This window comes from Pygocentrus nattereri, chromosome 27 (genome assembly GCF_015220715.1).
Source record: "Pygocentrus nattereri isolate fPygNat1 chromosome 27, fPygNat1.pri, whole genome shotgun sequence".
NCBI classification, from domain to species: Eukaryota; Metazoa; Chordata; class Actinopteri; order Characiformes; family Serrasalmidae; genus Pygocentrus; species Pygocentrus nattereri.
In genome coordinates this window covers 19,587,517-19,613,516 of record NC_051237.1, presented here as the reverse complement: position 1 = coordinate 19,613,516, position 26,000 = coordinate 19,587,517, and the positions used below count along the sequence as shown (strand labels likewise).

Genomic DNA, 26,000 nt, shown 5'->3' with positions numbered 1-26,000 from the left:
GTAACGAAAGAGCTCAAAACAATGAACTGTGAATTTCTCTTTCAGCAAAGATTTTTCCTTTTAAATTCGACAGTTGGTGGCATATTTTATTGTGGATTAAATAGGAAATGAGACAAACAAACGCTATAAATCAATAAAATGTGCAGAAAATGGGAGACTGATTCGGTCACTGATTCGGCCACCAGGGGTCGACAAAGGTGAGCTCAGTAGTTAAAATTACTTCTGTAATTAACAAGGGGTTGGAGATAAAGCCAGAGAGGCCAGGTTGAGATGGTTTGGACATGTGTTGAGGAGGAATAGTGGATATATTGGTCAAAGAATGTTGGAGATGGAGCTGCCGGGTAGAAGGAGAAGAAGTAGACCTCAGAAAAGGTTTATGGATGTAGTGAAGGTGGACATGGAGATGGTTGGTGTAAAAGTAGAGGAGGCAGTGGATAGGGCAAGATGGAGGCAGATGATCCGCTGTGGCGACCCCTAAAGGGAGCAGCCGAAAGAAGAAGAAAGAAAGAAAGAAAGAATTAACAAGGGGTGCAGTTTGGTCTAACAAGTGGGCGACAGGCTATTACAGCAAGTTAAGTAAGACTACAAAAGCTAGAATTGTCATAATGTAATGATTTCTAAGGCTTTGTGTAGATATCAAAACAAAAATAAACAAATGAAAAAAACTATTTTGACCTAAATTACACTTTTATGTAAATGTAAGGAAATACAAATATGCTACAGCAGAAATACAACCTTACATGTAGTAACTGAATGGAGTGCTTCAGATGGCTATGTGAGAAGCTAAATGTGGACCCTTTGTAGCAGTTCGCCAATAATTAATGGTATGTCCACATGCACTATATTGCCAAAAGTTTTTGCTCATCTGCCTTCACACACATATCAAATTGAATGACATCTCATTCTTAATCCATAGGGTTTAATATGATGTTGGCCCACCCTTTGCAGCTATAACAGCTTTGATTCTTCTGAGAAGTCTTTCCACAAGATTTAGAAGTGTGTTTATGGGAGTTTCTGACTGTTCTCCTAGAAGCTCATTTGTGAGGTCAGACACTGATTTTGGACGAGAAGGCCTGGCTCACAGTCTCCACTCTAATTCATCCCAAAGATGTTCTATGGGGTTGAGGTCAGGACTCTGTGCAGGCCAGTCAAGTTCTTCCACACCAAACTGATCCATGTCTTTATGGACCTGCTTTGTGCACTGGTGCGCAGTCATGCTGAAACAGGAAGGGGCCGCCCCCAAACTGTTCCCACAAAGTTGGGAGCATGAAATTGTCCAAAATCTCTCGGTGCATTAAGAGTTCCTTTCACTGGAACTAAGGCGCTGAGCCCAAGTCCTGAAAAACAACCCACAACACAATCCCTAAGAGCACGTCTCCACTGCTCTAGAGTCCAGTGGCGACGCTTTACACCACTGCATTCCACGCTTTGCATTGTGCTTGGTGATGTAAGTTTTAGATGCAGCTGCTCGGCCATGGAAACCCATTCCATGAAGCTCTCTACGCTGTTCTTGAGCTGATCTGAAGGCCACATACAGTTTGGAGGTCTGTAGAGATTGACTCTGCAGAAAGTCGGTGACCTCTGCGCACTATGCCCCTCAGCATCCGTTGACCCCGCTCTGTCATTTTATGTGGCCGACCACTTCGTGGCTGAGTTGCTGTCATTCCCAATCGCTTCCACTTTGTTTTAATACCACTGACAGTTGACTGTGGAATATTTAGTAGTGAGGAAATTTCCCAACTGGACTTGTTGCACAAGTGGCATCTGATCACGGTACCACGCTGGAAGCTGAGCTCCTGAGAGCAACCCATTCTTTCACTAATGTCTGTAGAAGCAGTCTGCAGGCCTAGGTGCTTGGTTTTATACACCTGTGGTCAAGGAAGTGATTCGAACACCTGAATTCAATGATATGGATGGGTGAGTGAAAACTTTTGGAAATATAGTGTATATGTTCAAATACAGAGCCAATCAGAGCGCAGCAACGAGGGCAAACAAAGTCATACAGAACAGGAAATGAGTACACAGAGTTTCCAGAGCCAGTTTATGGGGAGAATGACCACTTCCTATTTCCCCTGTTATATCAAAAACAGCACTGTTAAACAGCAGAGGGTGCTCTCAGTGAATAGGAGTTAATGGAGATAAACAGCTATCCATCCATCCATCCATCATCTTCCGCTTCTCCGGGGTTCGGGTCGCGGGGGCAGCATCCTGAGCAATGAAGCCCAGACCTCCCTTTCCCCAACCACTTCCACTAGCTCCCTGGGAGGGATTCCGAGGCGCTCCCAGGCCAGCTGGACGATATAGTCACGCCAGCGTGTCCTGGGTCTTCCCCGGGGTCTCCTCCCCGGTGGACTTGCCTGTGACACCTCCCAAGGGAGGCGTCCAGGAGGCATCCTAACAAGATGCCCGAACCACCTCAACTGGCTCCTCTCGACGTGAAGAAGCAGCGGCTCTACTCCGAGTCCCTCCCGGATGACCGAACTTCTCACCCTATCTCTAAGGGAGAGTCCAGCCACCCTGCGGAGGAAACTCATTTCAGCCGCTTGTATTCGCGATCTCGTTCTTTCGGTCATTACCCAAAGCTCATGACCATAGGTGAGGGTGGGAACATAGATCGACCAGTAAATCGAGAGCCTTGCCTTATGGCTCAGCTCTTTCTTTACCACAACAGACTGGTAAAGAGCCCGCATCACTGCTGACCCAGCACCAATCCGCCTGTCAATCTCCCGCTCCCTTGTACCATCACTCGTGAACAAGACCCCAAGATACTTAAACTCCTCCGCTTGAGGCAAGAGCTCATCCCCGACCCAGAGGGGGCTCTCCACCCTTTCCCGCGTGAGAACCATGGCCTCGGATTTGGAGGTACTGATCCTCATCCCGGCCGCTTCACACTCGGCTGCAAACCGATCCAGTGAAAGCTGAAGTTCACGGCCTGATGTCCCCAATAGGACCACATCATCTGCAAACAGCAGCGATGTGACCCTGAGGTCACCAAACCGGACACCCTCCATCCCCTGACTGCGCCTAGAAATTCTATCCATAAAAATTATGAATAGAATCGGTGACAAAGGGCAGCCCTGACGGAGTCCAACTCTCACTGGGAAAAAGTCTGACTTACTGCCGGCCATGCGAACCAAGCTCCTGCTTTGTTTGTACAGGGCCTGAATGGCTCGTAGCAAAGAGCCATGTACCCCGTACTCCCGAAGCACCTCCCACAGAATACCCCGGGGAACACAGTCGAATGCCTTCTCCAAATCCACAAAGCACATGTGGACTGGTTGGGCAAACTCCCATGAACCCTCGAGAATCCTGGAGAGGGTAAAGAGTTGGTACAGTGTTCCACGACCAGGGCGGAACCCGCACTGCTCCTCCTGAATCCGAGGTTCGACTATAAGCCGGACTCTCTTCTCCAGTACCCTTGCATAGACCTTACCAGGGAGGCTGAGGAGTGTGATTCCCCTGTAGTTGGAACACACCCTCCGGTCCCCCTTTTTAAAAAGAGGCACCACCACCCCAGTCTGCCAATCAAGTGGCACCACCCCCGATGTCCATGCAATGTTGAAAAGGCGTGTCAGCCAAGACAGCCCCACAACATCCAGAGCCTTGAGGAACTCGGGACGGATCTTATCCACCCCTGCAGCCCTGCCGCCAAGGAGCTTTTTAACTACCTTAGCGACTTCGGCCTCAGTAATGGACAAGCCTATTCCCGTGTCCCCAGACTCTGCCTCCTCACTGGAGAACATGTTGGTGGGATTGAGAAGGTCCTCAAAGTATTCCTTCCACCGCCCAATGACGTCTTCAGTCGAAGTCAGCAGCACACCATCTCCACTATATACAGTGCTAGTGGCACACTGCTTTCCCCTTCTGAGTCGCCTGACGGTTTGCCAGAATCTTTTCGGAGCCAACTTAAAGTCACTTTCCAAGGCCTCACCGAACTCTTCCCACACCCGGGTTTTTGCCTTGGCAACGACTGAAGCTGCAGATCGCTTGGCCTGTCGATACCTGCCAGCTGCCTCTGGTGTCCTACAGGCCAACCATGTCCGGTAGGACTCCTTCTTCAGCTTGACGGCATCTCTCACCTGGGGTGTCCACCACCGGGTTCGAGGATTACCGCCCCGACAGGCACCAACTACCTTGCGACCACAGCTACAGTCAGCCGCTTCAACAATGGAGGAGCGGAACATGGCCCATTCTGAGTCAATGTCCCCCACCTCCCCCGATATCTGGTCAAAGTTCTGACGGAGGTGTGAGTTGAAGATCAATCTGACAGGTTCTTCTGCCAGACGTTCCCAGCAAACCCTCACTATACGTTTGGGTTTGCCTGGTCTGACTGGCATCTTCCCCCACCACCTGATCCAACTCACCACCAGGTGGTGATCAGTTGACAGCTCAGCTCCTCTCTTTACCCGAGTGTCCAGTACACATGGCCGCAAGTCCGCTGACACGACTACAAAGTCAATCATTGAACTGCGGCCTAGGGTGTCCTGGTGCCATGTGCACTTATGGACATCCTTGTGTTCAAACATGGTGTTCGTTATGGACAAACTGTGGTTTGCACAGAAGTCCAAAAACTGAACACCACTCGGGTTCAGATCAGAGAGGCCATTCCTCCCAATCACACCCCTCCAGGTCTTACTGTCGTTGCCCACGTGAGCGTTGAAGTCCCCCAGTAGGACAATCGAGTCTCCAGGAGGAGCACTTTCAAGCACCCCTTCCAAGGACTCTATGAAGGCTGGGTATTCTGAACTGCTGTTCGGTGCATAAGCACAGACAACAGTCAGGACCCGTTCCCCAACCCGAAGGCGTAGGGAAGCTACCCTCTCGTCCACCGGGGAAAACCCCAACATACAGGCGCCGAGTCGAGGGGCTATGAGAAAGCCCACACCTGCCCGCCGCCTCTCACCATGGGCAACTCCAGAAAAGAAAAAAGTCCAGCCCCTCTCAAGGAGATTGGACCCAGAGCCCAAGCTGTGTGTTGAGGTGAGCCCGACTATATCTAGCCGGTATCTCTCGATCTCGCGCACCAACTCAGGCTCCTTCCCCGCCAGTGAGGTAACGTTCCAAGTTCCAAAAGCCAGTTTCAGCAACCGAGGATCAGAACGCCAAGGCCCACGCCTTCGGACACTGCCCGATCCACAATGCACCGCACCCCTACTACTGCCCCTCCCATCGGTGGTGGGTCGATGGGAGGGGGGACTCATGTAGCTCCTTCGGGCTGGGCCCGGCCGGGCACCATGAGTGAATGCCCGGCCACCAGACGCTCGCTGGCGAGCCCCTCCCCCAGGCCTGGCTCCAGGGTGGGGCCCCGGTAACCCTGATCCGGGCAGGGTACACGAGTCCTGCTTTGTTGTCCTCATAGGGGTGGTTATGGATCACACTTTGTCTGGCCTGTCACCTAGGACCAGTTTGCCATGGGAGACCCTACCAGGAGCTTTTGCTCCAGACAACATAGCTCCTAGGGTCCTTCAAGCACACAAACCTCTCCACCACGATAAGGTGGTGATCCATGGAGAGGATAAACAGCTAAAAATGAAAAATTAAAATAGTTTCTAATCACTTGCCCAGAACTTTTCTTTGATTTTAGAAAGGATGTATTTCGCAAAAAGCAAAGGCAGTACAACGCTAGCATTACTAAGCGCTGATTGGTTGGCGAGCGGAACAACTCATTACCGGTTCGCGCTCACGGACTTCATGGACTGAGTGGTAATGCAAGTTCTCTGGTGGTGCTACTGCTTAGCCTGGCCTCCGTCCTGGATTTTCACTCTTCTGCCAGTGCCGCGCGTCCACGTTTCTATTGATTGATGTGCCTCCACCTCAGAATTGAAATAGGCTGGGGGGCTGCATTTCTGACTGCATGTGTCATTTCCTCACTACCTCGTCAGTGTCACTGCAGTGCTGAGAATAATACAACACCCCAACAACCACAAAGGACAGATCAAAACGGCAAACCGGGCGTTCCAGTATTTTAACAGAGAAGTCTTAAGTCAGCTTAATTTTTTTTGTCAGCTGCTTGTTAAATTTTCTTCTCCCCCCTTAAATGACTCAACGGTTCAAATTCTGTGTAAATCAGGCACAAACTCAGGTGGTGTGTTGAATGCCATCTGCTGTTTTATTACAAAACAAAATAAACAGGAAAAAGCAAACACGTTTAAAGGGAAGCATATAAGAGAAGCCATCTGTATATGATTCAGCAGAAATTCCACCCATTCAGATCAGTCCATTACTGGGCTTTAACACACACACACACACACACACACACACACACACACAGCTCCACTATCCAAAAGCAAACAGTCTAGATATTCCTTTAGCTACAGTTTTAGTTTTGAGCATTTAAATCCACAAGAAATAAAAATTACCTATAAAATCACTTCCACCTCCTTGTAAACACACACAGGCAGTTTTAATGAAGAAAAACAAAAAAAAATATATATATATTGAATAGCCTAAAATTCCTAGCTGATATTTCTGTGTCAGCAAGCAGGACAAACTGACATCCAGAACTGTGAAAGATGCCAGGAAAAGGTACTGGTCAAAAAAGATGAAGGAAAAAAAATATACAAGAACAAATAAATGAACCAAGTTTTTGTGACAAACAGCTCATTAAATTCTTAGAGACACACACAGCTCTAACAGGCAAAACCACCAAAGTAAAAGAAAACCATCTCAGAGAAAGCACGGTAAAAAAAAAAAAAAAAGAATTAAAAGCTGTGAAAGACCATTTTTCAGCTGTACACCATTTATTACCCCAATTCCACCACTCTCTCTCGCACATGTACTGGTGAACTGATCCCACTAAGCTTTATATATGACTTTGGTCTCTACAATGCTATGTACAGTTTATATACAATCTGGTGTGTGTGTGCGCCTGTGTGGTGTGTGTTGAGTAATTGTGGGTGTTATCATTCTGAATAAATAATAGATTCTATGAGCTCAAGTTACAGAAATAGGTGTTGTGTTGTATAATGTCTACACTGTGTATAATTATATAATAATTAATACATAATGGACAGTACTGTGCAAAATTCAGAGACTAATTATTTTATTTCCAGTCAAAACAGCCATTAAGTACAAATGAATCATTTTCAATGTTAGTGAAAAGTAAAAATATATACTGAAAATCCAAATGTAGATGATTAAAATGTTTGTATGATACTAAAAATTTCTGTAATGGCTTCTTGACAGCTACACATCCTTTTAAACCCAACATGTTGCGCTGAATTTCCACAGTGATTCCATTAAAGATTCTGTAGATTTGAAACAAAAACTTGTACTTAATGGCTTTTTTGACTGAAAATTAAAGAAATGAAAGATGGCATCTGACTTTTACACAGCACTGTACATCCTGCTGTGTGTGTGTGTGTGTGGTTGCAGGTCCCACTTCATGCACAATGTGTAGACTGGGAGGGTGGGTGAATGTGAGGGATGTTAAAGCACTGTGCACTGTGTGTATATATACATACACACATTATATATGTATATGTATGTATGTGTGTGTGTGTGTGTGTGTGTGTGTGTGTGTGTGTGTGTGTGTGTGTGTGTGTGTGAGGTAGATGGAGACGCACTGGGCTGTGATGAGATTTTAATTCTAATCAAACCTCCTCAGCCTATATTCCTCTTACATGTGTTTGTGTGCGAGTCTCTGTGTTGGTTAGTTGTGTGTGTATGTGTTTGTGCATATCTGCATCAAGAGGAAATTCCTATCAGTAAGGCCTCAAGCCTGAGTACATAAGGTTAGTGTGTGTGTGTGTGTGTGTGTGTGTGTCTGTGTGTGTGTGTGTGTGTGTGTGTGTGTATGCCAACCCAGCAGCTGTGTGTTTACAGGGGTGAAGTGCAGTAATCTGATTTCAACTTTGAAACTCTCTTTGACCACCTCAGATTTGCTTAATATTTTTAGAAATCAATGTTACTGTGCGCAGTACACATGAGGCCTAGACTATGTCTAAAACAGTGGTTTCCAACCTGACGTACAGCAAGGGGGCTGTAGGCCAAAAATCTTATTTTTTCTCCAATAAATAGATAGTTCAGCATATTTAGTTCGTTTGTTTGCAAAACAAAACGTGTTTAGTTTGAGTTCGTTGAAGACAACCAAGTTACGTCGGCATTTGGAGACTAAACACAGCGAGTATGCATCTAAACCTGTGGAATTTTTTGAGAACAAACTTAAAGAATACCAAAGCAGGAAAAAGACCCTTGAATTGGCTTGCTCTGGAACCGATAATGCTAAAGCTGTTGAGGCTTCCTACCGTGTTGCGCAGCTAATAGCAAAGGCTGGAATGCCACATAAATTTGGGGAGAGTTTGATTTAAGCGTGTGGAACAGTCAAACTACGAGTAATTTGACGATCTGTCAGATTTCCTGACAAAAGAAAATACTCAAATGCTCTGCCAAATGCGGTTTCAAGACCGATTGTTGAGCACCTGCAAAGTTTGAAAATGCAGCTAGGCGATTACTTTCCAGCTCTAGAGCTCTAGACGTCCATTTCAGCTGGATAGAAAATCCCTTTGTCGACATATGCCAAGGAGCCATCGCAAGTCTGAGTGCGTCTGAGCAGGACAGCCTTATTGATCTCTCTTGTGTCAGTGCTTTAAAATGAATTTTTTCACAAAAGTCCTTGGTAAATTTTTGGCTTCATGTTAGGTCAGAGTACCCTCATCTTTCAGACAAGGCAGTGAGATTCCTGATGCCATTTCCCACAACGTATCTCTGCGAAACTGGATTTTCTATGTTGGTGGTACTCAAGACCAAATACAGGAATAGGCTTAATGTTGAGCCAGACCTCCGTTTGCAACTTTCTGCACTTCAACCTGACATTCACCACTTGGTAGATGGCAAACAACATCAGCCATCTCATTAGGTGAGTGACAAATGCTGTAAATGTTTAGTTTCTTTTGTTGTGTGATTATGCAGTCAGTTTCACAGATCACCAGAGGTGTAAAATTCAGGTCCAGAAAGTCAAAATCCTTCCCAGGATTTTGTTCCAACTGGACAGCTCTGCTGGTGATTCTATATAACTAGAGAAGTCAGGCCGTTGGAACTAAATCCTGGGAAGGATTTTCACTTTCTGGACCTGAATTTTACACCTCTGCAGATCACGTGGATGGTTGCACTGTATTTGGTTTTAAACGGCAATAAAAAATATTCTGGGGGGCCGTGAAAAGTTTTGGGGTGGGTTAAGCGGGCCTTGGGGTGCAAAAGGTTGGGAACCCCTGGTCTAAAATATTTAGTGCATTTACATTCTTGTTAAAAATCAGGATGATAAAGTGTATCACTGGGTTCATGAATTTTTCTTCTCTGGAAGCACAATAAGCCACTAGCTTGCTAATACCTTTCTTAATGTCACACTGTACAAAGTGAGCAGTGAGCCCCAATGCCATGTCCATGTACTACACATAGAAAATAATTGGTGTTTTCCTTCATTATAACAGACACAGTACAGGACACTGTACGTAAAATGCTAGTAATTTTCCTCAGATAGTATTTCGCACTTTTAAAAACCTCCAGTACAAACTGGGAAGTATGGCTAAATAATTTATTTATAATAAAACATTACACGTACGTATTTAAAACTGCTTATAAAGCCGCAACATGGCAATTTCTGCCTTTGAATCATCGTCATCATCAGCTTACTACCAAAAGCAAATCAGAGGTGGTCAGTTGAGAGATTCTCAGTGACTTTTACATGGATTGATCCCACTATCTGCAGTATGTTTATGTGTTTATGAGGTGATGGTGGTCCCTCTCAGCAGTATATGCTGGCAGTCTGTGAGTGTGCGGCGGTCCCCTGCTCTCTCCAGTGTGCGTTTGGCCTCTGCAAGCATGCGGGCACGGTGTCCAGGAGGGGTCAGCAGGGGCACAGGCAGATGACTGAAAGCCAGCAGGATGGCATGTGCTCTCTCGCGTTCACCAGCAACACATACGCCTTCTACAAGCATGAAAGGAAACAGCCGCACAGGGAAAACACAAGGATAAAATGGAATTAACATATATTATGTGACAATAAAGAGGCCATAAAGAGTTCTGGGGTCACCGTTCCTTCACTTGAAATCTTACATTTTCTCACCTTTGCTTTTCAATTAAGTTCGGAAAAATACCTGCAGATATACACTTGGCATGAAAAGTAATTTAGATTTTCATAACTGAACTGTTGTTAAAAGATAATATTTACATGTGTGATACAGTTTGTAATATATTATTCTTTTAGTAATAAATATATCAACAAAAAAAATATTAAAGCCAGGTGTGCACAAACTTTTGACAGGCAGTATTAGTTGGTGATGACAAGTAAAACTGCAAACTTCAAGTTGCTATTTTTGAATGATTGATATTTGGTGCAAGAAAATGATTGGTTCGAGGTGTGTTTAACTACTAAAATCAGAAGATACAAAGATGCATGTTTGCCATGGTATGTTTAATGGCTTGGTATAAATTAAGACAAAAAGTTGTTTATACAAGATCATACACACATGCAAAAGAAAATACATATACCTGTATAAGTGTGTGTTCTTCGGCGCAGGCTGTGCTCCAGTAGCTGGTGTGTACGAGTTGGACTTGCTCCTGCCATTAACCTAACTGTAGTCTCATGCAAAAACACCTAGAGAGAGAGAGAGAGAGAAAAAAGAGAGAGAGAGAGAGAGAGAGAGAGAGAGAGAGAGAGAGAGAGAGAGAGAGAAAAGAGAGAGAGAGAGAGAGAGAGCAGAGAGAGGAGAGAGAAAAGAGAGAGAGAGAGAGAGAGAGAGAAAGAGAGAGAGAGAGAGAGAGAGAGAAAAGAGAGAGAGAGAGAGAGAGAGAGAGAGAGAAAAGAGAGAGAGAGAGAGAAAAGAGAGAGAGAGAGAGAGATAGAGAGAAGAGACAGACAGAGAGAGAAAAGAAAGATAGATAAATAAGAGAGAGAGACAGAGATAGAGAGATGAGAGAGAGAGAGAGAGAGAGATTTTAGACACACAACCCTGGTAGAACTCCCCAAGTAATGTAAGACACAAGCCCTATAGGAGGTGCTCCCATTTTTTCCATGTTGGGACCTAAAATATGTAGACATATTTTGTGAAATATGATATGTCAAAGAGTCAAAGTCCACAAAAGTCAAAGTCCACTTTTACTCAATATTACTATAATAATATTTATTTACTATACTATTTATCTGACCAAAACAAGCACATTAGAATACAGCTATGAAAACAAACATAATCCTACACATACTTGAGACAACTGAAACAATAAAAGAGAAAAATAATCAAATAATAAAGGCAAACTTTCAATACCATAGTGTTCCACTTACCACTGTGATATCACTTCAGTATTACACACAGACAAGGCAAGGTAAGTGCATTTATGCAGCACATTTCATACACAAAGGGAATTCAGTGTGGCTTAGATAAATAAAAGCAAAAGGAACACCAAAAGGAAATTATAATGGAAAAATGCTTAAGAGTGAAAAAACAATAAAAGAAAAAAGTAGAATAAAAACATAAAATCAAAAAAAAGAAGTGTTACTAAACAAGCATACTGCATCCGTGCACATGCACACACACACAGTAGGCCTATATGTTGGCATCAGAATTACTTAGTTTAATGGTGGTTAGCGTGGGCCTACTGTTAGCCTACAGCATGTTTGTTAGCCTACTGCATGCTGTGCCATTCAACAGCACAAATTAGGCTAACTAGGGCCAATACCATGCTTGCAGCTAACAGCACAAAACACAGTCATCAATCTTTGATCACTGCAACCACACAACCCTTCCATCATGGTTTGCATAACACTTCATGCTAAAAGCATGCCCTTTACATGTGCATTCTGTAAGCTGCAGCTGTGTAGTACAGAACAATGTAGTTCTCTTTTCTGATCAAAATTGTGCTTAATTCAAATCTGCCCTTTTGGAAAACATGTTAAATATGCATTGATGCACCTTCCTTGTGATCCACTTGTTTTCCCACAGTTAGAAAAACACTGGCATAACCCACAGGTTCCTTAAAACAATGGCATAAAACTAGCAAATTATATGTGTTCTGTTTGCATATTAGCAGGTCAGTGGTGGTATTAGAGATCAAGAGTAAGATATTAGGGGTTATAGGTTTTGTACCAGAGATCAATAACATGGTATTGGAGCATAAAGATGTTGTATCAGCGATTACCATTCAGAGATCTCTCATATGAGATTCGTATGAGAGATCAACACTGAGGTATTAGTGGTTAGACATGTTTTATATTAGTGACCAATAACGAGGCCTGAAAGTTTTGTATTAAAAATCAGGACTGCATTATTAATGGTTATAGGTTTTCTATCGGTGACCAATAGAGAGGGGTTAGTATTACCTTGTGCTGAGCCTGGGGGAAACCCTGAGCTAGTTTACGAAGAGAGCTCAGGTCCCTTTGGAATCCAGCCAACTGTGAACTGGGGGCAGGGCCTGGCTCTCCATTGGCTCCGCCTCCTCGTTGCCATAGGCTGGTCCTCAGAGTGAGCAGAAGGTCACACATCAGCAACTCCATTCCCTGTAGGAGAAACACAAAGCAGGTATGTACGCATGAGTGCATGGTGTGTGTGTTTTTAGAGATATGGTGTGTGTGTGTGTGTGTGTGTGTGTGTGTGTGTGTGTGTGTGTGTGTGTGTGTGAGAGAGTGTGTGTAAGGGGGAAATGGTAGGCCTCTGTATTGCACTGCAGACACATTGCACTAGGCTACAGCATCATGCAATGCAACTACAATGCACCACAGCCACCTCCGTTAATTACTGCACACACACACACACACACACACACACACACACACACACACACACACAGACACACACACACACACTCTACAAACATACATTCACAGATTAAATATTGTACATACACATATTTTTACACTCAATATGAGTCAGTATGTCATTTATGCTGCATTAAGTGCAAGCATGGTGTGTACCTTGTGCAACCAAGTGTAGGTGTGTGTGTGTGAGATGCTGGAATGCAGGTAGGCACTGGCCCGATCGCAGTGTGTGATGCAGCTCAACGTTCCCTCTCCCTTCTGTGGACACACACTCATCTGCACCGCCTTACACAGCGCCAGCACAGCCTTTGACAATGGGTGGCTAGAAAACACATGCAAACGCACACATGAAAAGAGGAAAAAATTAAAACAATATACACCATAACTGACCACTGCATCAAATACAGTGCTGTGCAAAAGAGACCACCTTTCATTTACTTACCATAAACCATTAAGTACAACATTTTTCAGAGTCAGGAAAAACAGATATTTAACAGAACATTACACAGAACAACTAACTATAATACCACATTTTTCAGTATTTAGTGCGTCCAACATTTCAACTTATTGCAGCTTACATTACTCTGTATTATGTTTCAGGAGACCAGCTTTCAGTTTTTCAAGAAATTTTCAAAGTTCAGATTCAGTTGCATTTTCCGCCTCTCAGGGACCAAGTATGCCAACTACAACTTTAGACTCATCATCAAAACCTTACTTCACATCTCAGATGTGTTCTAGAGCAAGTTTTCTTTTTCTTTCTGTTTCTGTCTATCCTTCTGCTATGAGAAAACAAGTCAATGTGAGTTATCTTGTCACAGTGGACGGATGGACAGAAACACCTGTGGATTTTTCAGATCTGAAGTGGAGCTTGATCTTCTCCTATTTGTCAAAGTTGCAAGCTATAAGTACTGTTTATCGGATGGTGATGCATGGTTGTTTATCTGATGGTCTTGCATGGCTGTCAGCACTCATTTCCTTACATTATCTTTTAATGTTTTTTTTTAATGTTTACTTTTTACCCCACTCATTTTCCTTTGGCCTTTTCCTTTCTTAAGCAAGTAAATAATTTATATTCTCGTGCCATCACTCACATTCACACATTTAAATACTCACTCTATTGAGTGTAGAGCCCTGGGCATTCGTTCAACCTCCGCGAGCATTAACCTCACAGACACATCATCACCTTGCAGCCAGTGAACAGATGCCTTCAGGATGGATGCCCACCAGCGGCACACAGGGTCTCCCACTGACCACAGCAAGACCACAGCAGGCAGGACACACACAGGAAGCACCAGCAAAATAAATATATAGATTAGCCAATATTTTTCCAGCCAATCAAATGTTAAAGGTAGGATCTATAGACCTATTATTTCGCATAAACATTGCATTGCTCAATTAAATCATTCCATATCCAAGTGTTGTTGCAGGAATTATGTTAGTTGGGATTTGTCTGTCCTCATGCTGTGGTATAAGGACATGCACATGTGCAAGGCAAAAGCCATGTACCTGGTGTCATATTGTGATTGGCCAGAGCAGGGAAGGGTGGAGTGGGGGAAGCAGAGTCTTCAGTGCAGCTGTTCAACAACTGCAGAAACTCCAACACACCACTGAACTCTCTACACACAGAGAGAGGGAGTGGGAGAGAGAGGAAGGAGGTATCAGAAATTTGTGCGCAATGTAGCAGTGTATGCTTTGTAAAATGATGCTAATATTCTATGGGTTTCAAACAATTTGTAGGAAGCTGTAAAAACAAAGATTTTAAATTTGAACAGTGCTGTAGATGATTTTATAATAACTGAAAAAGTATTGTAAATAACTGAAAGTATTGTAAATAACTGAAAGTATTGTAAATGCATAGCAAAATGTATAACATACAGAACTAACTTAGAATGAAACAAATATCCAGAAAGCCTCAAAAGCAAAGACAATTACAGTTTAAAAATCATTTAAAAAACATTTACTATTTTTTGCCATGTCATGTCACTTGTTTGTTCTAAAATAGTATATTTACAGTCTAAAGTATCAGGTTACATTTTGGTATCTAGTTTATAAATTTTCATTCTGCACTCTGTAGGGCATTATTCAATTAAAAGTATTATGTAAGTAATTTGAAACTGAACAGCAGCGTATATATTCATTACTTTAATATTCATCAATCCCAGTCATGGAAACACTGCACATTTTAGTGTTTTCTTGCCCTAACATATGTGCTCCAATCAAGCAACTTATTAAAACCCTTATTTAAAAAATGGGGAGTTTAAAAATACTCTAAAACATACAGAGCATGAGGAAAGAAGCAGGCCTAGATGAAAATGTAGCAATCCACAGATTTCATTCCTACATGCATTTGTCTGTATGTGTGCCTACCCGTTCTCCTCCCTGTGTTTGCTCGTCTCTGTGTCAGTGTGAGGTTGGATGAGTGTGTGGACGGCTCTTTCCAAAAGCTTTTCACAGAAACAGCGATGCAGCTGTGCAATAGGATCCGCTACATACAAACACACAAAGTACAGAAAAACTCAATTAGTAGTTCAATTTGCAAAAGTTGTGTTGAGTTTTCAGTATTACAGAGCTGTATGTAGCATGTTGTCTGACCCACACTGTAGACTGTCCAACTCCGCTAATCTTTAAATGATCTTGCTCATCACTGTAAACTGCGGTCATATCATGAACTTACGTTTTTGTCCTTTAACAATGACCAATTCATTACATTACACTGTTTGATGCAAAAACTTTAACTGTGTAAGTACTTATTGGTCACCAAATTACGACCGTGAGTCTTATATAACACCAGGCTAACCGTGGCCCTCATCTCATGCTGAGGCTCAATCTCAAATGGCGCCCTTCTCCCTACACATTGGGCTATGTTAAATACTAGCTCCTGCACCCCAACAGTGCAAACTGTTTGGGATTCAGCCACATCCATGCTTCACAAACAGTGCACTATTTGGCTGTAGAAGCTAGCACACTACTTAGGGAGTATGTAAGGCATCTGGGATTCTGCCTGGGGTTGACGTGACTTGTGACTAAAATGAACATTTTAAGCGTGTAAGCCATACGAGTGAAATACTTCATCACAATGTGGTCCACGTGAGCAGCATTACAGTCAAAGATTATTCCATTAGCAGCAAATGTGTTTTTTTGTGACACAGCACAGTAAGAAAGAGTTCAGTAATTTTGAGGCAGTCTTAGGTGTGCATATATTGTTTATTTTACAACAACTTATAACGCAGCTCAGCCAATCAGATTTTAGGGCCAGAACTATCCTATAAGTAAAGTATCTTAATGTGTGTTTATTTAAATTTAGACAAAAAATTGGGGGCAGTCGTGGGCTGGAGGTTAGGGATCTGGCCCTGTGACCGGAAGGTTGCCGGTTCAATCCTCAGCGCCGACAGTCCATGACCGAGGTGTCCTTGAGCAAGACACCTAACCCCAATTGCTCCCCGGGCGCCGTGGATAGGGCTGCCCACCGCTCCGGGCAAGTGTGCTCACTGCCCCCTAGTGTGTGTGTGGTGTTTCACTTGCATGGATGGGTTAAATGCGGAGATGGAATTTCCCTGGTTGTGGGATCAAAACAGTATCACTTAAACTTAAACTTAAAATATTATTAGCCCTAACCCTAACCTTCCTAAAATTATATTTTACTGTCTTTTTTATTAATTTGTTATTTGTTTCCTTTGTGTGGTATTGCTTATTTTAGGTCCATCTATATTCTTCGTGTGTGTGTATAATGTGGTTCTCTGTTCTTACCCTGCTCTCTCTCAGAAGTGTAAACCCCTCCACTGCTCTCTGGCTTCACTGACCAATCACAGCTCAGGAAAAACTGCCTGCCTAAAGGAGTGAAGAGCCAACGTAGGCTGTCTGGGAGGGGCTTAGAGTCTGAATGACCAATCAAACTCTCTGCACAACTCAAGAGATAACCCTGAGAGAAAGAGAAGAGAAAGCTGAGGATATTTGTTGCATGTGTTTATAAGAGATTACATCATCAGACAAACAAGAATACAAGTGTCACATTCTTAGAGCTACCTGGTAGCATCCATAGGACAAGGGAAAATGTAGAGACATTTAAACATTTTATTATTCAAAGTGGCTTTACAAAATGTTTTGTGTAGACATACATGAAAAGTACATTTATAATAATCAATGTACTGGATATTTGGCGAGTTCAGGCTTAATCTTCAAATAAAAGAACATAATAGGGCAGCCGAGTAAAAGTTGTGGTTGTAGTACAATGTTATTTGATTTAAAAACTAATCTAGTACAAAGGAAAAAAAGTAGTAAGAGTTTGTCTGAACATCTGTGTGCTGCACAAAGCACATTTAAGCAGTGCAGCTGTGTTTCTCTGCTTAGTACAATAATGTAGGATCACATCAGTCAGCTAATCTAATAATATGTAAATATTCAAGCTGATGAAAGATGCATATACCTGAAGACATACATTCAAGTGTGTGTATGTGTGCATAATCACATATGCATACTTACAGGAAGACATGTGAGGTGGTTCCCCAGTGCAGTACGAAGTGAAATGGCGGCAGAGATGTAAATCTGAGCATGCTCAGTAGAGTTCATCTTTCCCCGTGCACTTTCACTCAGATTAACAGCATTCAGACACACACAGACACCCCACAGTGCACTGCGCTCCGACATTTTACCTACACACATACATTTTTTTTAATTCATAGAATTATCGCCCAAGTATCAAAATCAAACATTTTTGCAATTTCGATAATGCACATTTGAGGTATAATATATGGATCTTTCTGTTGTACTGGTTAAAAATCTGAGATTTTAAAACACAAATGTGTATATATTTAGCTTATTACTATCTAATTAATGCTTTTGGTTTAAATAGATCTAAAAGAACTGCAAATTGAACTAATTCTGTAGAATGGTCCAAATACAAACAAAAAATACACACGCACCTGTAAGCTGCAGTTGGCCGAGTCGATGGTAGACTAGAGCTGCATCTCTAGAGCTGGTCTGAGACTCCTCCCCCTCATGTTTTCCACCAACCAGACGCACAAGCCAGCCAAAGGGGGCGGGTCTGTGCAAGCAGTAGCGAATCAGATTCCAGGAGAGAGAGCAGGCAAGGTCAAAGTTGGTAGAGGGTAGAGCCCGGGACAGAACAGAAAGACATGTCTCTAAATTCACCACCGCAGCGCTGTAATCACCCTAAAAGAGGGAGAGAGAGCAAGAGAGAGCGAGAGAGAGAGCGAGAGAGAGAGCGAGAGAGAGAGCGAGAGAGAGAGCGAGAGAGAGAGCGAGAGAGAGAGCGAGAGCGAGAGCGAGAGCGAGAGCGAGAGAGAGAGAGAGAGAGGCATCTCTACTAACCATCTCAGATTTGCTTGAAAGTTTCAGGAAAATGTCCTTGTGTCCCACAATGCACAAAAATTACAGGCTAAACATAAGTGTAAACTTACAGACAAAGCTGTTCATAAGCAGTAGGAGTAAACTATTTTAAATTGCTTAATAATTCAAAACCATGCATTCTACTCTGCTCACTTGCTAAAGGCTAAAAATGGCTAAAACAACAAAAAGAAAGGCACTGTACCAAAAATTTTGGCATTGCAAAACTTTCATGGCTCATCGATTAGTTCAAGCACGTTTCAGTTGTCCCCTCCCTTCTGCTGCGAGTGTGTATCATGAGAGAGGTGAGACACACATCTGAGAGGTGAGCTGAAGTTGGCAAGGGCATGTTAAAAAGAGTATTGAAATGGGACCCTAGTTTCTAGTTTTCATGGATCCTTTCACACTAAATAATTTTAGACCAATTTCAAATCTTCTTTTTTAAAGTCTTAGAAAAAGTAGATTAAAAAAAAAAAAGTAATGTAATATCAAACGGGTTATATATACTGGCCTTTTGCATATACCACGTGGAGAGGCCGTTCGGTTACTGCTTTATAAGATTTTTAAATGAAGACTTATAGTTTCTTCTTCTATCACTTGTCTGTAAAGCACTTTGAACTGCTGTTGTTATGAAAAGTGCTCTATAAATGAATTCTTCTTCTTCTTCTTCTTCTTCTTCTTCTTCTTCTTCTTCTTCTGTCGCCACAGCGGATTATCTACCTCCATCTTGCCCTATCCACTGCCTCCTCTACTTTTACACCAACCATCTCCATGTCCACCTTCACTACATCCATAAACCTTCTCTGAGGTCTACCTCTTCTCCTTCTACCCGGCAGCTCCATCTCCAACATTCTTTGCCCAATATATCCACTATTCCTCCTCAACACATGTCCAAACCATCTCAACCTGGCCTCTCTGGCTTTATCTCCAAACTGCTCCACCTTCTCTGTCCCTCTGATCTGCTCATTTCTAATCTCTAATCTGTGCCTGTGTGTGTGTGTGTGTGCGCGCGCATGTACCCTAAAGAGCTGTAGGTCGGCCTGTTTGCGGTGTCTCCAGAACAGCACCGATGTTGGAGAGTGTAGGGGTGTTACTGGCTCCCACAAATACAAAATCCTCACGCACCCCCATACCACTCCAACTCCAGACAACACCCACACTGTTACCCACGGCAACACACACCACAGCCACGCTGCTGCAGAGGTGCAGAGGGAGAGGGAGAGGGAGAGAGGGAGAGAGCGAGAGAGCGAGCGAGAGAGAGAGACAGAGAGACAGAGAGAGCATTATCAGACAAAACTTTTGGTGCACACATCCTGAACAGACAACATGTATCTGCACATTTTAATGCATCACAGCACAGCATATATTTTGTGTTTGATCATTTTAAAATTTGCAAATTAACAGAAACTCTGCACTAAAATTTTCAGAAAGGTTGTGTTAACTTATTTTAACTTAGGATGTGACCACGTTTGTGCAAATTTTACATATGACTAATTGTAATTAGTGCAATTAGCAATCAATTATAATTAAAGCTGCACTGTGTAAGAGTTGTTTAGAAAAATCAAAGGAATTACTTTGAAAAAACTCTGCCAAAATATGGTGTTCTTTCACTGCTGTGCATCAGAGCAGTCAGCTTGGGTTTTTCAGACCATTTATTATTTATGTCTTTATGTATTCACATCACACACACAGACTCAAAAAGAACTCTGACATGATAGGGGTTACCTGAGCAAAGTTTGCTGCATGTGTTGCTCACAATGCTAAAAGTTAGATATCACTGAATATGTACACATTGGAAAGGCAGATGCAGTCATCCTCTGAGGCATCACCCATAGCTAAAGTACCACCACATCCCTCGTTACAAAATGTTCTTCTACACGTTTCGTGCAGTAACATAGAGAATGATACTTGCCCAAAGTTCCATACTTACAAAGTGCAGCTTTACATAAGACTATCCGTATGAATGTGAGTGCCCCTGCACCCTGCTAAACAAAGCACACGAAGGCATCTTTTTCTAGTTTCAGGTCAAAGAAATGTAACTTGTGTCTAAGCAAGATTGCACATAGTAGCAGTTTAATTATTGACTTCAATGTTGTTTTTTTATGAATGCCAGGAACAGACTAAACAATATTTTTGTCTTCATGACTGTCACTGTGAGATTAGGCAATCATAGTGCTATAAATTCATGCTGTGTCTTAGTTGAGAGACTGGCAAACCAATCATAATTGGTTCATGTTCGTTCATGTTCTTACACAAGTTCCTACCAGCTGCCCACCTGATAGCTGCAACAGCAGCGTTCCTCTTTCTCTTTACCATGTTTACCCATGTGTGGCAGACAGCACTCTTTATTCCTATTGGTTAATGTCAAGGAACACATTGTTAGAGATGTTAAACCAGACAGAAAAATACAAAAAGTCTGACATGCTAGACTTTACGTCAGGGTGTCAAGACTGGTTCATCATTACCAATACTCATATTTGGGCCCATGCTGAAAATGTTAACGACAACAAAACCATGTAAAAATCAGGATGAATTTGTGCAGTCTGATCTCAGCATAAGGCTTTGCTGTGCCAGAAGCATTGATCTTTTTGTACAAATCAGTGGTTCCCAATTTTACAGTCCTGTGCACCTTCAGACTTTAACCTTTTGCAGTGTACCCCTCTCACTCCTACATACATGCATATACTGCAATCACGCATATCTTAGACATTTAGTCTTACAATATCAGTCCCCCTTAAATATCAAACATGTTCATAGCACTTTGTCAGATATACTGAATAAATAATGTTATTTACAAGTGCACAGTGGTCTATATGTGGGCACACTGCATATGTGTGGCTTTAAAAAGAACAGTGAATAATTAAATGTGGACTAACTACAGACACAATTCAGCAAAGTAACACCAGACATTTATCTTTAACAGCTCTACAGATTAAACTCGGCATTTGAAAATCGGCTCATACTACTTTAAGTGAGAATATCTTATCTAGGAGTTGGGGAGTTGAATGCAATGAGTTTTTTGTGTCATCTATGTCAGGGAAGTATTTGTGCAATTATGTGGCCCACTTATAGAATGAAAAAGATTTAATGAAGTGTACACCCCAAACATTAGAATTTTTTTTTAGGTAACCCATTTGTTTATCACAACCACTTTTCGCAACCACTGGTATAAATAACATAACACTGAAATTTACACTTGGACTTGTACATTAATGTACATTAATACATTTGCATTTGGAAACAGCAATACTCTCACCCACAACATTTTGAAAGGTGACTGACTTTTAAGCTAACCCCTTCCAGTTCCACTGGCTGTATGGAAATGTGTACATGGAGTGAACATGTACACGGAGTTACTCTGTGTATATACAGTGTGTGAGAAACTCACTGAAGCTCTGAGTCTGTGCAGGCAGCCAGACAAGTGATCTAGAGGGTCCATGTCCTTCTCCTCCAGGCCATGAAGGGGCACCGTTATCATCCGAGCCCAGAAGCGAGGGCAGAGGGTTCAGGGACAGACACAGGAAGGTCAAAGCGCACAGCAGCACTCTGGAGCGGTCCATCACACCGACAGAGGAGGAGGGGGAAGCTGGCTCACTCTTTACCTGCGTGGGTGGGGTGGGGTGGGGGGTTACACTTCTTATTTTGAATATACTGAATATTCCATTTAGGACCAATCCTAATCTCCAGGACCAGGATTGGGCTCCCCTGCCTTTGGAGATCTATTAACGTTCCTTACTAAACCAGTTGACTGAAAAATAATGACTGACATTCCCCTCAGTCAATCACTGACATCTCCAAGGTCTACTTTCTCTCAGATCAACCTGCAGTTAAAACGGTGGTGGCAGTAAATCTTAATTATTAGTCCAATCTTAATTATTAGACCAAAGAAGTGATGTGTCTTACTGAGAAATGTATAACTCAGAAACACATCATCTTAATTATATGAAGGTTTGTGATGTTTTCATTTCATTTTCCAAAGCTGAAATACTATCAACATGTTCTTAAATAAGCTAAACTTTATGTAGGTTGCTGTATTTGCTAATACCCATTTTAATATTGTGTCTCCTGATAATGTTACAGTACAAGCTGGGATGCATTTTCTAAAGCCATTCTTAGCTTTAGCTCCAGAATTAGCTCATCTGAAAGCATCACTCAAACTTCTTGCTTTTTAGACATAACACCTATGCTTTAATGTGCAGTGTCTGAAAGATTTCCCTGGTTTGATTAATGCAGTGGTTTTCAACTGACATGACATGTCATGATATTCCATTCAGGAAAAGTAAAAGGGGCACTGAGAGTTTCGCCCCCTCATTCAGGAGCTGGAACTGGAGCTTTCGGGTATTTCTGAGTCTGAGCACTATATGAGCTGCCTATGGAGATGCTTACACCATCCGTGAAAAGCAGCAGGAAAAATTAAGTTGCATTTTTACCATTTTGTCATTTTATGTTTTAGTTTTTAAATAAAAATTTTACATTTTTAGTATAAATAAGTATTGGAGATTTAAATATTTTTTAGCTACACCGGCCTAAAGAAGTAGTACTGTTTTCATGGTTCTCAGCATTACACTATTATTCTGCCATGGGAAAAGAAAATACTTTGCGTCATCCTCGAAAATGAAAATAGCGCTATGATTGAAGTGGTGTTGGTATTGCTATTTCTTCGGTTTTTCAAGTAGGCTAGATGCTGCTGCCTCTTGGAGTTAGATTTAAGGACTTCACACTCACAACTGAACTTGCAGGCGTCAACAGATTATTGCGCAGAATGGCTAATCGAATTAGCATACTTTGCTGTCAAAATGCTATGCAAGATGCATAAAGGTTGATGGGTCTGCATTACTGTTATACTGTAGTACAGAAACAAACTGATGGGTACTAGTGTTGGTATGCATGAGTGTACCTGCTCATGTTCTAGCAGCGGACTGCCTGGCTCGGAGTCCAGACAAAACGGAGAGGACTGAGGTGGAGAACTGGAGCCGGAGTCCGAAGGGGGTGGAGTCATCACACACACATCTGGCTTCATCTCCACATCATCTGCCACACAAATCACTCCTAGAGAGAGAGAGAGAGAGAGAGAGAGAGAGAGAGAGAGAGACAGAGAGAGACAGAGACAGAGAGACAGAGACAGAGAGACAGAGACAGAGAGAGAGAGAACAGCTTTACAAATGTCAATGTGTTCTCTGAACTCTTTCCAAGAGTCTCCTCAAGGAAGTGTAGAATTAACTGTAGTGATCATCAACAATTGCTCTTGTTAAATCAATGCTTCACTAAGTTAATTAAGTGTGCTGTCGATATAATTTAACGAATCTAGGCAGGGACTGGAGGTGTCCAGGAGAAACCTTTGCATTTATTCTAACCATATATATTGTTTAAAATTCAACTGTTGTCAAGATAAATGGTTTTAAACAACGTACTTGCCTCAGACTTTTGCATGGTACCGTACGTAACATGAGACATATCATTGTTCCTTATAGGTATGTGCATCGTACTCTACTCACTGTGTTTCTGGCTGGCCATTTTTAGTGCCAGGTTCTCCTGCCTCAGCTTGTGGTTCACTTGCTGCAGGTACTTAATGTAGTCTATCGCCTTCCGCAGCACACCTGACTTATGCATCTGTCATAAATACAATTTAACACAGTTCAGTTCATTTCCCTTTAATTCACTGTTGTCTTTGTTGACAGTATTGCGTTTTTATACAAAATCCCCTCAACTTTTGAATTACCTATACAAATCTGTCTGAGACTGACTATAATGTTCTTTCTCAAACTCTTGTAAAGACTTTTCTCTTTACATAATACTAATGGCTACTTCATGTCACTTCAGCTGGAAGTGTTAAAGCTGATCGCATGCAAATAGATGTATGCTAACAATGCCCAGTTTTTAAAACTCCCCTTCCCAGCATGCATCTAGAGCCTATACTTTGGCGTCGCTGCCCATGACGAGGTCTCGGAGCTCAAGGATTTTGTCGTTTATGGATGAGCGGTATCTCTTCTCAATGATATTGTGGGTTGTCCTCCTTTCGCCCTCCTTCACCACTCCACCTGTTGCCGTGGTAACAGCTGTGCTTTGCTCCACCACAGTCCTGGTTATGCCCCCACTGTGGGTGGGGCCTGACTGGAGTTGTTTGATGGGTAACTTTTCAGCACCGCCCATGACAACTGGAACAGTGGTCAGAATGTTACTGCCCACCAGTGTCTGAGAGAGAGGGAGAGAAGGAGAGAGGGAGACAGAGAGAAATAAAGAGAGAGAAAGAAAGAAAGAAAGAAAGAAAGAAAGAAAGAAAGAAAGAAAGAGAGAGAGAGAAAAAGAGAGAGTAAGAGAGAGATATAGATAGATTAGTGAAATTATTGCCAGTTAGTTGGGTTGCTGTGAAGTAGCTGAACATGAGCCTAAGATCGCCATACCCAATGCTAAGCCTCAGCCAGTGAGGTATAAACAAGTATTGGGCTGTGGAGTAATGCATTCTGGATGAAGCTCCCTCACTCTAGTATCTTTAGGATGTTATGTAGTCATGATTCTAATCCAGATCTATCATCCAACATCAGTACCTGACCTCAATAATGCTCTTTTGTAACCTTGATTTTGAGACTTGACCTGACTGGTACTGCTCAATTTGAAAGCCTAACCCAACTCAAACCTGCCTCAACAGAAATATATCATCACAGAGTTCTACAGTGCTTTGTTTTAAATGCATGAGATGATTGAGAGAAATGGTCATTATGGAACAAACACTAAAAGAAGACAATACGCAAGGGGAAACATCCACTGTGACCTTTCCATCAACCCATAACAGACAACTTAAACAATTATTAATCAATAGAAAACAAGCTTGAGGCTGTCAGGAGCCCGTTGCTGTAGATGAAAATCAGCCCAACCTCAACCCAAAACATATTTTTGCAGACCCTTTTGAGCTTGAGTTAGGCGGCACAGCTCTAGAAGAAACACAGTATCTGTGTGTGTGTGTGTATGTGATGTGTATGTGTGTGTGTACGTACCGGAACCTGTAGTGCAGTCTGCAGTGGTGTGGTGAGAGTTGTGATTCCAGTTGGATTCTGCATGGTGGAGAGGACCTGGGTTCCATCATGCTTCAATGTGGTCAAGACCAATGAATCGGTCTTCAGAATCTGCGGCTGATGCACCAACACCTATCACACACACACACACGCACACACACACACGCACACACACACACACAAACACACACACACAAACACACACACACAAACACACACACACAAACACATTTAAACATGTTTACAGTTTAGATTTGTTATCAGGTGAAATACACTAAGGTCTTAGGCACCTGGGCATATCGTTAATCTGAGAAGATGTAGACAATAAAGTGCCACAAAAGGTTCCTTGAGTGACGCCATAGAAGAAACACTAAATTCCCAAAAGAACCAAGTCTGAAAAGAGATGTGTGAAAGTGAAGAATCTTTGGTCTCTCTTTGTTTGGACAGACCAAAGTTGATTATCTGTGGAAAGACAGGTGTTTGATTTAGGACCAGGGTTGGAGTTAGAATTAGACTTTGGGTTAAGATCAAGTTAGGCCATAAGATTAAGCCAATGAATGAACAGTAAACACACAGATGGCTGAAGCTCTTGGCAGGTGACCACTATCACCACCACTATCTGCTCCCAGAAATAAATCACATTCAGTAGCAAAGAAAAAAGTGACATTAATAGAAGCTAAACAAGAGTTAACACTGGCATTGCTCTTCACTGCTAGAGACAGCTCTTGGTGAGTAAAAAGATTGTTTATTGCTGAAGTTTGGGGCAAATAATGAATTATTACAATAGGGGTGGACACCAGAACTTTCTGGAGGTGTGGAGTGTTGAGAATAAATTTGACAGGTTGCATGATCTTACATATTGCTCCTTTAAAGAACCTTCACATAATGTAAAAAGGTTC

General features: G+C 42.5%; 1 protein-coding gene across 1 annotated transcript in view; it reads right to left on the bottom strand.

The window, feature by feature from the left end:
• Window positions 1-6,085: 6,085 nt before the first annotated feature.
• The window catches only part of srebf2 (sterol regulatory element binding transcription factor 2), a 38,059-nt gene continuing 18,144 nt past the window's right edge, over window positions 6,086-26,000 (bottom strand). The window contains exons 5-20 of the mRNA XM_017683193.2: window positions 25,084-25,233; window positions 24,008-24,283; window positions 23,587-23,701; window positions 22,989-23,140; window positions 21,480-21,693; window positions 19,111-19,286; window positions 17,668-17,917; window positions 17,228-17,397; window positions 16,496-16,667; window positions 15,116-15,233; window positions 14,255-14,364; window positions 13,862-13,994; window positions 12,905-13,070; window positions 12,314-12,490; window positions 10,489-10,594; window positions 6,086-9,925 (exon numbers count right to left, since the gene is read on the bottom strand). Coding sequence (XP_017538682.1) covers window positions 9,720-9,925; window positions 10,489-10,594; window positions 12,314-12,490; window positions 12,905-13,070; window positions 13,862-13,994; window positions 14,255-14,364; window positions 15,116-15,233; window positions 16,496-16,667; window positions 17,228-17,397; window positions 17,668-17,917; window positions 19,111-19,286; window positions 21,480-21,693; window positions 22,989-23,140; window positions 23,587-23,701; window positions 24,008-24,283; window positions 25,084-25,233 — 2,691 coding nt within the window. The 3' untranslated portion in view covers window positions 6,086-9,719. The remainder of the gene's footprint in view (window positions 9,926-10,488; window positions 10,595-12,313; window positions 12,491-12,904; window positions 13,071-13,861; window positions 13,995-14,254; window positions 14,365-15,115; window positions 15,234-16,495; window positions 16,668-17,227; window positions 17,398-17,667; window positions 17,918-19,110; window positions 19,287-21,479; window positions 21,694-22,988; window positions 23,141-23,586; window positions 23,702-24,007; window positions 24,284-25,083; window positions 25,234-26,000) is intronic.